This window comes from Nanorana parkeri, unplaced genomic scaffold, assembly GCF_000935625.1.
Source record: "Nanorana parkeri isolate BGI_ZX_2015 unplaced genomic scaffold, ASM93562v1 scaffold443, whole genome shotgun sequence".
NCBI lineage: Eukaryota > Metazoa > Chordata > Amphibia > Anura > Dicroglossidae > Nanorana > Nanorana parkeri.
The window spans coordinates 820,961-831,112 of NW_017306711.1; the positions used below are offsets into that span (position 1 = coordinate 820,961).

Here is a 10,152-nt window from a genome sequence, read left to right on the forward strand (position 1 = left end):
GAGACTGTCACAGGTCGGCTCAGTAGATCGGGAAGTGAGCGAACACATAACGGCGCTCGCTCACTTCTCGTTCTATCCGTGCAGAGCCGTGACTGTCCCACACGGCTCCCTGCAGGGATTCCACCCCCCTCCCCTGTCTGATCCTCCAGCGCTGACTGGCGGAACAGACAGGGGCGGGTACAGCTGGCTCTGCCTCTAGATAGGCAGAGCCAGCTGTCGCTCACGCAGCTGGGTGGATCCAGACAGAATGGGATCCGTTCCGGCTGCGGCGTCTCAGTATACCGTTTGTGTCCTCCCGTTACCCTTAGGAGAACTATGGGGGAAAGCCCTGACCCCATAGTTCTCCTTTAAGTCAGCCACGTTACATAAATGTCCATAATTCATCAAATGTATTTTAAACTAGGTCATGGGGACAGCATTTTAGCATTGTAAGGCAGGGGTAGGCAAACTCCAACCCTCCAGCTGTTGTGGAACTACAAATCCCATGATGCATTGCAAGACTCTGACAAGCAAGCCACAGGTATGACTCCCTGAGGCAGATTGTAGAATGTGCTCTGATTTGGGGGTGCCTTAAATTACTGATGAACAAATGAGTCTTAAATAAGTGTTGGGTTTATTTACAAATAGGGATATACATACATATTACAAATAAGGGGATTTGAAAGGGGAATTGGGGATAGGAATTGAGGGTAAGGATCCTACAGCTAGCTACACCATTCTCTCTCTCTCAGTCACACATGCCATGGGGTTTTTCTCCTGTTCTCAGAACACGCCTCTCCAGCAGGTCTCAGCGAATCACATTCTTGATTGCAGAGTTCAGAAAGACTTGTCTTGTCCAAAGGTCTTGCTGGTCAGCTAGGTTAGTGTCACACAGGAAGAAGGTTCCATCAGATGCCCCTGCCCCCACCCCAGCATATATGCCTTGCTGACACAGGTGTGGGCAGTAAATACCAGCAGGGGGTCGGGCTTGCCCCAGGACATGACAGTCCAGCAGATCTCCTTTGATCAGTGTCCAGCCCCAAGAACCCTTTGATGGTCTTCATTCGCATATCAAACAGCACGGGCAGCTCACGATATTAAGGAACCTTTCCATCAAAGATGTATCATAGAGGTCAATTATTTTAACTTCCAACACAGATGCATGGTGGGATTTGTAGTTTCACCACAGCTGGAGGGCCGGAGTTTGTCTACCCCTGTTGTAACCACATGAGGCCACCAGGTGGTCGGTTTGGCAGCACGGATTTCCCATTATAACATGGCATCAGTGGCTGGAACTAGATCAGCACACAAACAAGGGACAGGCTTCTCTGTAGAGTCTCAGTGCTATACAACTGTGTAGGAACCTCACTGGTCATGATCCGCAGTCACAGGCTGGAGGAAATAACTCAGAACAAGTTGTTGTTTCTTCAATGAAAGTTCTTTATTTCTTCACATTAATGACACGTTTCATTGTAATAAATACCCGGCATGCATTTGTCATGTTACAGGAAACCGGAATTTACAACATTGCCTTCTAAAAATGCTACAGGCCTGGCTATCAGAATCCAGGGGCTTTAGTATTTTCTAGGTCACTGACCTGGAACAAGTATGCAGATAAGGAGTTACGACTTCACTTGCTGCATACTAGCTCTGCGTCAGGGGAAATAAAGCCAAAACCAGCGAGAGCAAGATATGTAGCATAGTCCTGAGGAGCTCAGCGATGGCAGCCCCCCTTGTTTCCTTTACAATAAGAACCCCCCAGAATGCTGAAATACATGCACATAACAACAATGCGTTCCCTGCCTTTCTGGATCTGCCACATGAGTGTGTGACTGCATATGTGTCAGTCCATGAGAGTATCACAGCACCTAGTCTCCATCTCTCATGTTCCATCCACAAGTCCTTCATTATCCCCAACAGACGCATGGCTCAGTATGCACATCACACAAATGTGTTTCTAAAAAGCAGTGTTTAGCACCATTAGATTTGTCTTTATATATGTTATTGTCACAAACACTCCTAACGTACATCTGAATGAAGTGATTGATGACTGGGAAAGCATGTAGGATCACACAGCTATGATCAATGGGGCCACATTGAATACAAGTATAACAACGTGACATAACTGGACCCCGATGTATGATATAAGCCCATTGTCCTAAACCCAACACCTAGAACTTCCCCTACAGCCAACCTGCAAAACCCCAATCTTCATAATCCCTCCTTCCGCTCCTAGAATACAACCCACATTGCTCCATATGTTCCCACTTCCAGAGGAAAGTCATTAGCTCCACAATGACTTAACGATACAGGGATGGATACATCGTTCAGTTATGGCTAAGCAACCTCTATGGGCCGATGCAACCACAAACTCTACAAGACCTGTTCTCAGACCACTGATGCTGAATGCAGGTGGCACCATCCTACTATAGAGAAGTAGCTACTGCCGTGTGTTAACACATCTCAGACTCGGCTATAAGGAGCAGCCCAATAACCTATAGGAACATCAAGCCCAACTACTACCACCTCTATATAGTAATGGAAGAATCTCTCCTGCATTTTGTTCCACAATGAAGCAGTTTGTTGACAATGTGTCCGTGTGGCTATGTCCTGCCCGAGGTCTGCCCCCCTCTGACATGGGCTTAGTCATAGGTTTGGGTGAAACAGAAGGGGCAGACTTTGGGCCGCATTTAATGATCTGATTCAGCGTGGAACAGAGTCTTCCTTTATTATAAAGCGAGGACACACTCGTGCTGACGAGCAGCCGGCTGTCTTTCTCCTGCTGAAGCCGTGGAGGAGCCGTGCTTTATTCCTATGACTTGTACGATCCCCATATCTCTGTGCTTACAAACGCATGTCAGAACTTGTACAGTACATTTAATAACACTGACACGACACAAATATGTAACCGGCGTATTTTCCAAATACCTTACAGTGGTTACAAATATATTTGAATGAAAGTTCCCGTTTCTTGTGCAAAATACATTCTTAAAAAGGAACTGAACTCAAAAAGCAAAGATTCACGAATGTTCATTGTGCCCAAACACTACCCTGAAACATACACGGCATGTCTTCCTCGTCCAAGTAGCAGCACACTTCCCGGTATGTGAGGGTGCCTGGGACCTCCTGAGCCCACAACCTCAGAGATACAAGGGGCGTAGGGGATTCTTGTCAGTCAGAGCCGTTACATTTTGGAACTCTCTGCCACAAGCAGTGGTGTCAGCAGAGAGTATTGATTCATTCAAAAATCCATTCGATACCTTCCCCAGCGACCATAACATACAGAGGTACAGGTACTCTTAACAACTAAGACCACACAGGGACTCGTGTACACACACGCACTACACACACACAGACAGACACACACACTTCAACCTCCAATACTAAGTAACTATGTATATCTGCGGTGTGAGATCTAAGGCACTGCTGCCTCTGACTGCTAGTCTCGGGAGATTTGGTAAAGATTTAGTTATGTGACTGCTGTGCTGCTCACTGTTCTCCTTACTGGAGGCTCTGACATGAGGAAGCAAAGCTCTGCCTCCAACAAGATGGCTGCCCCTATACAGAGACACATCCCGGAAAAGACTTTGTAAGTCTGTAAGGGAGATCACAGGCAATACAAGGCGCCTAGTCCTTTGCCCTCGGCCTGCTTTTTGTGGCGCAGCTTCCAGAGTTCAGTTCCCCTTTAAGTAGACAAAGTATTATTTTGGAGATTTAGCACCATCAGGTTGATACGATTTTGTAACATGTTTTGTGCTCGGTCCATCTACTCAGAATTTGCTGCAAACGGAGGAAGTCCAATGTCTATAATGGTGCCATTTAATCAACTCACAAACAGCAAACTGGTCATTTAGGCTGAACAGAAGAAATGTTGGTCAGTATAGGTCGCGGGTGGGCAAATTACAGCCCCCCCCAGCTGTGGTGAAACTACAAATCCCACTATGCATCTGCCTCTAGTAGTCATGCCTCTGGCTGTCAAACCTAATGGGAGTTGTAGTTGCACCAGAGCTAGAGGGTCAGAGTTTTCCTACCCCTGGTATAGGTGATATCCGTGATAACCACGGTCATGTTTTAATCCTCAATTGCTCTGGCCAATCAGTATTTTATTGGGCACTTACTAGGTTATAGCACCATAATTGTTGGGGCAGAATGGATACCGCTCTAGTGTTTGCTGAGATCACTGACATGTGAGAGAAGTCTTAGTAATGCAGACGGGTTATAGGGAAACAGCTTCTTCCTATGCAGCCTGTTAATGGCTTCTTGAAGGTCTTCCAAGCACCGCACTGCCCTCTGCTGGACACCTTGGGCATGACATGTGCTGTCAGCTTGTGCACTTGATTGCGAGGAACGCTGAGCTTTCAGCTCCAACTTTTTCATGTGTTTATCTATATCTGAGCTGTCAGCTCCTGCAGAGTGAACAATGACAGGACCCTGCTTACTATCTGCAGATTCGGATTCAGAATCTTCAGAGCTCCCATAATCTACAAGGCGTTGAAGGGCACCCAGACAGCCAGATGGGGAAGAAGGTGTTGAATGCTTGGTATGGCTGACTGGAGAAGAGGCAGCACTGCCAATGTCCATAGGAATGGGTGAAAGGAGATTAGGAAAACTAATGCAGTCACTCTGAACCCGTGTTGCTTTCACCGATTGCTCTTGCTGTGGACAGACAAAGACGCTGGGCAAAGTAGCTGGGTGGAAATTTCTGGACTTATCATATAAAGTACATATGAGACAGAAGTGAGGCCAGTCAGCCTTCAGCAGCTTCAGGTACCTGACAAAGTATTCCAGGAAGCAGGTCTCGGAGGAAATCAGAAAATCCAGAAGCACAGATGAATCAAACAAGACATTGCTTAGCAGGAGCAGGAATATGCAGTGAGGGTTACTACCACACTGATGTGACGGCTCACTCCATGTCCCCTTCTCCGGTTCACCGCGTGTAGAACTAGAACAAAGGGTGACATGTGAGACTAATTCAGATGCAAAGCAAGGTGCGTCCGTTCTCCTAGAAATAGAGGACAGCAGACTACAGAGCAGTACAACATTTACATACAGGGGCTCTGGGGAATGAGGAAGATGAGCGACAGCGCATATACCCAACAGCTACAGTTCATATGGCATCTCACCCAGCAAGTGGTCACACACATCAAGGCGCTAGCTAGGTCAGAGAAATCAAATGTTTAAAAAGATAATTCCACATTTTGCAGAAACATAATAAAATGCACAATTCTTCATAAAAGACAAAATGTGCATTCGTCGCATAGGAGCCAGTAAAGCATTGCAACGGAGATCAGAAGATCATGGGTGCAATGCTCTGGCTCCTGCAGACTGCTGCTCCTGTCTATGTCCATACTGGGGTACAGACATGTAGTATCAGGGACCACACGGGAACAGGGACGGGAGGAAGCGCCAATGGACTACAAGTGCAGCTACTTCACTTTATTGAATCTACAAGTCCTTCTGCTGCACTGGCACTGCATTGGTGAATGGGTGACGCATCTGGGTGGGCGAAGCCATGCACAGCCACACAAATGTCAAACAGCAGCAGCTGGGGGTCTGTGATCTGACCATGTTTCATGTAACACCCGAAATATTGGTGTAACATGAAACATGGTCAGAAATGTGAACTTAGCTTTTAACCCTTTCCCTGCCAATGACGTATGCCGTACATCGCTGGCAGCGATCCCCTGTCAGAGGACTCCCGGCGGGACTCTGTTTAGCTGTGTAAGCCGACTGTTTGCTTTACACTGGAAGCGATTCTGGTGGCTGAACTGTTGCCAGATTGCTTCCAGGGGCCGATGAAAAATGCCATCCCACCCGCCTTGCTTCCCGGCCTCCACTGCCCCTCCTGTGGACCCGGGACTAGTATCACGGGTGTATGCGGGTAGAGGGGAGAGAGACTGATAAACATCTGTTCACTGAATTAACCCAGAAGCGACACTGATTGCATTACTTCTGCTTCCTTGCCAGTGAGAGAAGCTGGAAAAGACGCCATGCAAGCGCAATCTGCACTTAAATAGCTTCCTTGAAGTGGAAAGGTGACACCAGGGATCTAATAGACCGCTAATGTCACCTTAAAGAGAACCTGTCACCACTAAGGAGCTTGTGAGCCCCCTATGTGATAGCAATTAAGTTAAAAATATATATATATATATATATAAAAAAAAAGGTTTTCTTTGTGAACTGTTAGGAATGTCAAACCAGTGTCTGTAAGGCTGCATGTGGCCCTCTCACTCCTTTGCAGACCTAAGTTGCTTTGTTCTTTCACTCCCTCTCTATGCAGTAGCTCGGTCTCATGAGGGATGACTGAGCGACGTTTACTGGTACCTAGGCACACTGATTTTACACGGGGGAGAGGAGGGGGGTTACATCATTTGTAATGTAAGGTCCACAATTTTCTTTTGTGATCATCTTCAACATACCTAGGATTGTGCTGGTACAGCTTGAGCAGACATTTGGCAACCTCTAACATGTCGTCATCCTGCTCTATGAAGGTGAGAGACACCCACTCACAAGGGTGCGCTGGCTCCTTCCACTCAATATGGTGCTTCAAGAAGTTCAGCAGGTGATCCATGAGAATGTCCAGAGCCAGAACATCAGGCTGCCCTGAAACACAGAACACACGTCTCATCACCATTGATGGGTACTAGCACTAGATGGGACTGCTCTCTCCTGGTATGTAGAGTGGTTGGACATTGGACACAGCTGTCTCCGTATCTTTTTGCACATTTTCCATATGACACATGAATAGTTATGATATCTGAGATGGAGGTGCTTTTAGAAATGAACAAGTATAACGCTGATCTTACAAGTCTGCGGTCACACATTCCAAACAATAAGCAGCAAAAGAGATTTTAAAATTCGATTAAAAATCAGTCCGTGAGCTACAGCCAAGTGACTTTCCTTAGGCTGGGATGATGTCATCAGTCTGCTGCGGGCAGGAGGAAGCAGTCTCTCGGTCTCCGCTCCCCCAGTGATCAGACTGCAATGTTGTAACATTGTGGTAAATCACAAGGTGAGGTTCTGCTTGGGGCCAATGCGGCTTAACCAGTTTATTAAGGATAATGAGGTTTGTATTAATAGCCACGTTTCAGCGTTTGCTGATGACACCCAAAGTTTGCACGGTAATAAACTCAGCACAAGACATAGAAACATTACAGGAGGACTTGGCTAAAATAGGGGGTGGGCAACTACATGACAGGTGAGGATTAATATTGCAAAATGTAAGTTACACATTTAGGTGTTACAAATATGCATGACACCTACTCATTAGGGGGAGCTCAGGGAACTCGGAGGTGGAAAAAAGATTGGGGGGTCCTAGCCAACAGAACACAATGCCAGGATGCAGCAAATAAGGTCAGAAGACTATCATCATGCATACAAAAGGTTATTTACTCCAGACACAAAATCCCCTGCTATATAAAACACGGGTTCGGCCTCGTCTCGAGTATGCGGCTCAGTTTTGGTCACCGATCCACAGAAAGGAGGGGATACAATAGGGGATATGATTGTCCTGTACAAATTGTTTAATGGTGATGGTAGAATCAGTAATATAGCCAGTCCCCGACTTACATACGACTCCTACTTACAAACGGAGGCTATTACTGTTCAGCAGGGGAGTTGTAATGCTACCGCGCTCGTGCCTGCGAGGAATGCCCACCTTTTTAGGTCTGGTACGTAGTGCTGTACGTACATTACAGGAAGTTGGCTCTCGTTAGACGTGCAGACGAGGGGTGCCCGCCTCTTCTTCCGGGTCACTGTGAGGTTTTTACTGCTGTCTGTATCCTCATTAGAAAGATTTCATCTCACTTCCTGTCCTTGAGACAACAGGAAGTGAGAGGTAATCTACCCCTCGGAAGGGAATTCACTCCTGTAAGAGTGATCATGGGAAAAAGATGTCTCCACTGAAGCTTTATCACCAATCCTTGTTTTCACAACAACCCAACATTTTCTAAATCCAAGTGTCACAGGGACAGAAAGTGAGGTGAAATCTTCTGAATAGGGGCACACACAGCAAAACAAACGTTACAGGGGGTAACCCTTTCCCTGTGCTATCCAAAACAAAAACAAAACATGTACCTGTTCCAACTTACATACAAATTCAACTTAAAAGGAGAACTATGAGGTGAAAATCACTCGGCCTCATAGTTCTAGCCGATGTGTAACAATGAGACTGTCACAGGTCGGCTCTATAGATCGGGAAGTGAGCGAACACATACCGGCGCTCGTTCACTTCCCAATCTATCACTGCAGTGAGCCGTGACTGTCACTCACGGCTCCCTGCAGGGATTCCCCCCCCTCCCCTGTCCGATCCTCCAGCGCTGACTGGCGGAACAGACGGGGGAGGGGACAAGCACAGCTGGCTCTGCCTCTAGATAGCCAGCTGTCACTCACGCTGCTGGGCGGATCCAGACAGTAATGTCAGGATCCGTCCCGGCTGCGGCGTCTCAGTATACCTTGAGCTGTACCTCGCTATATACTGAGCTTAGGGTGATGGAAGGACGCTAGTTTATGTCCTCCCGTTACCCTTAGGAGAACTACGGGGAAAAGCCCTGACCCCATAGTTCTCCTTTAAGAACAAACCTACAGTCCCTATCTTGTTCGTAACCCGGGGACTGGCTGTACACTGTTTACTGTTCATTTAAGATGAAAATGCAATGCCAAGTTGCAGCAAAGAAGGCCAGCAGATTACCAGCATGCATTACAAAGCGCAAACTGTGAAGGTAATTCATTATGGTTAGAGCGGTAAAATTGTGGAACTCCCTTCCCCAGGTAGTGATATCAGCAGTATAGACTCATTCAAAAGACTTAGAGTCCTTCCTTAGTGAACACAATATATAGGGGTACAGGTACCCTTAGTGACTCACATAGGTTGAACTGGAAGGACCCGTGTCTTCATTCAAACCTAACAACTATGGGGAGAAATGTATCGAAACTGGAGCAGACAGAATCTGGAGCAGTTTCCCATAGCAACCAATCAGCTTCTCTCTTGCTTAGTTTGCTTAGGTAAGATTTAAAAAAGGAAGAATGAAGCTGGTTGGCTGCAGTGCAAATGTGCTCCAGTTTTGATAAATTCCCCCCAATGTATATAATCTTACATGTTATTATGATTTGTCGGGGAATAGATGATGTACTTTGAAGTCATACCCTGGTCACCAAAAAGAAAACTGAATGAAACATGATATTGAAGCTTGGAAGTGAAGACAACAACGTAGGAAAGAATACCGTATGACACAGGCAGTGCCAAGATATAAAGCTGCAGAATACTGAGCACATCAAGCATGGGAACACAGTCCAAGTGCTATTACACAGGTCATCATTGGGGTTTGTAGGGAAGGTCTGTTCTCCCCGTACTGTACATTATAACATACAATACAGAAGTGTAAAAGAAAAACAAATGTTTCTTAGATTATGGGAATTTCTTTGGCATGACAAGAAAATCCAGAAAACGGATCAAAACTTTCTGTCTGGACCAGTATGTGACATACATTGTGAAAAAGAAAGTACACCCTCTGAGTTCTGTGGTTTTAAGTATCAGGACATAAGTCATCTGGTCCTTAGCAGGTCTTAAAATGAGGTAAATACAACCCGAGGTGAACAACCACACATGACACATTACACCTTGTCATTATTTTACAAATGTAAAGCCAAAATGGGGAAACTATGAGAAAAACTAAGTAAACCTTATGATTTGATAGCTTGTAGAACCACCGTTATCAGAAATAACTTGAAGTCATCGTTTTCTTCATGACCTCATCAGTCTCTCACATTGTTGTGGAGGAATTTTGGACCACTCTTCTTTACGTTGCTTCTTTTCATTGAGGTTTGCAGGCATTTGTTGATGCACAGCTATCCTACGGTCCCGACACAGCATTTCAATCAGGATGAGGTCTGGCCTTTGACTGGGCCATTGCAACACCTTGAATTTGTTTTCCTTTTTTCAGACATTCTGTTGTAGATGTACTGGCGTGCTTAGGAGGATTATCCTGTTTCATGACCCAATTCTGGCCAAGCTTTAGCTGTGGGATAGATGGCCTCACATTGGACTCTACAATACTTTGGTATACAGAAGAGTTCATGGTTGACTGACTGCAAGGTGCCCAGGTCCTGTGGCTGTAAAACAAGCCCAAATCATCACCCCCCCCCCCCCCTTCCCCCACCCGCCCCCCCCTCTGT

General features: G+C 46.2%; 1 protein-coding gene across 1 annotated transcript in view; it reads right to left on the reverse strand.

Annotated features, from left to right (window-relative positions):
* Nucleotides 1-4,140: 4,140 nt before the first annotated feature.
* LINS1 (lines homolog 1) overlaps nt 4,141-10,152 on the reverse strand; it is a 14,175-nt gene continuing 8,163 nt past the window's right edge. Inside the window, exons 7-8 of the mRNA XM_018560247.1 lie at nt 6,399-6,582; nt 4,141-4,981 (exon numbers count right to left, since the gene is read on the reverse strand). Coding sequence (XP_018415749.1) covers nt 4,141-4,981; nt 6,399-6,582 — 1,025 coding nt within the window. The remainder of the gene's footprint in view (nt 4,982-6,398; nt 6,583-10,152) is intronic.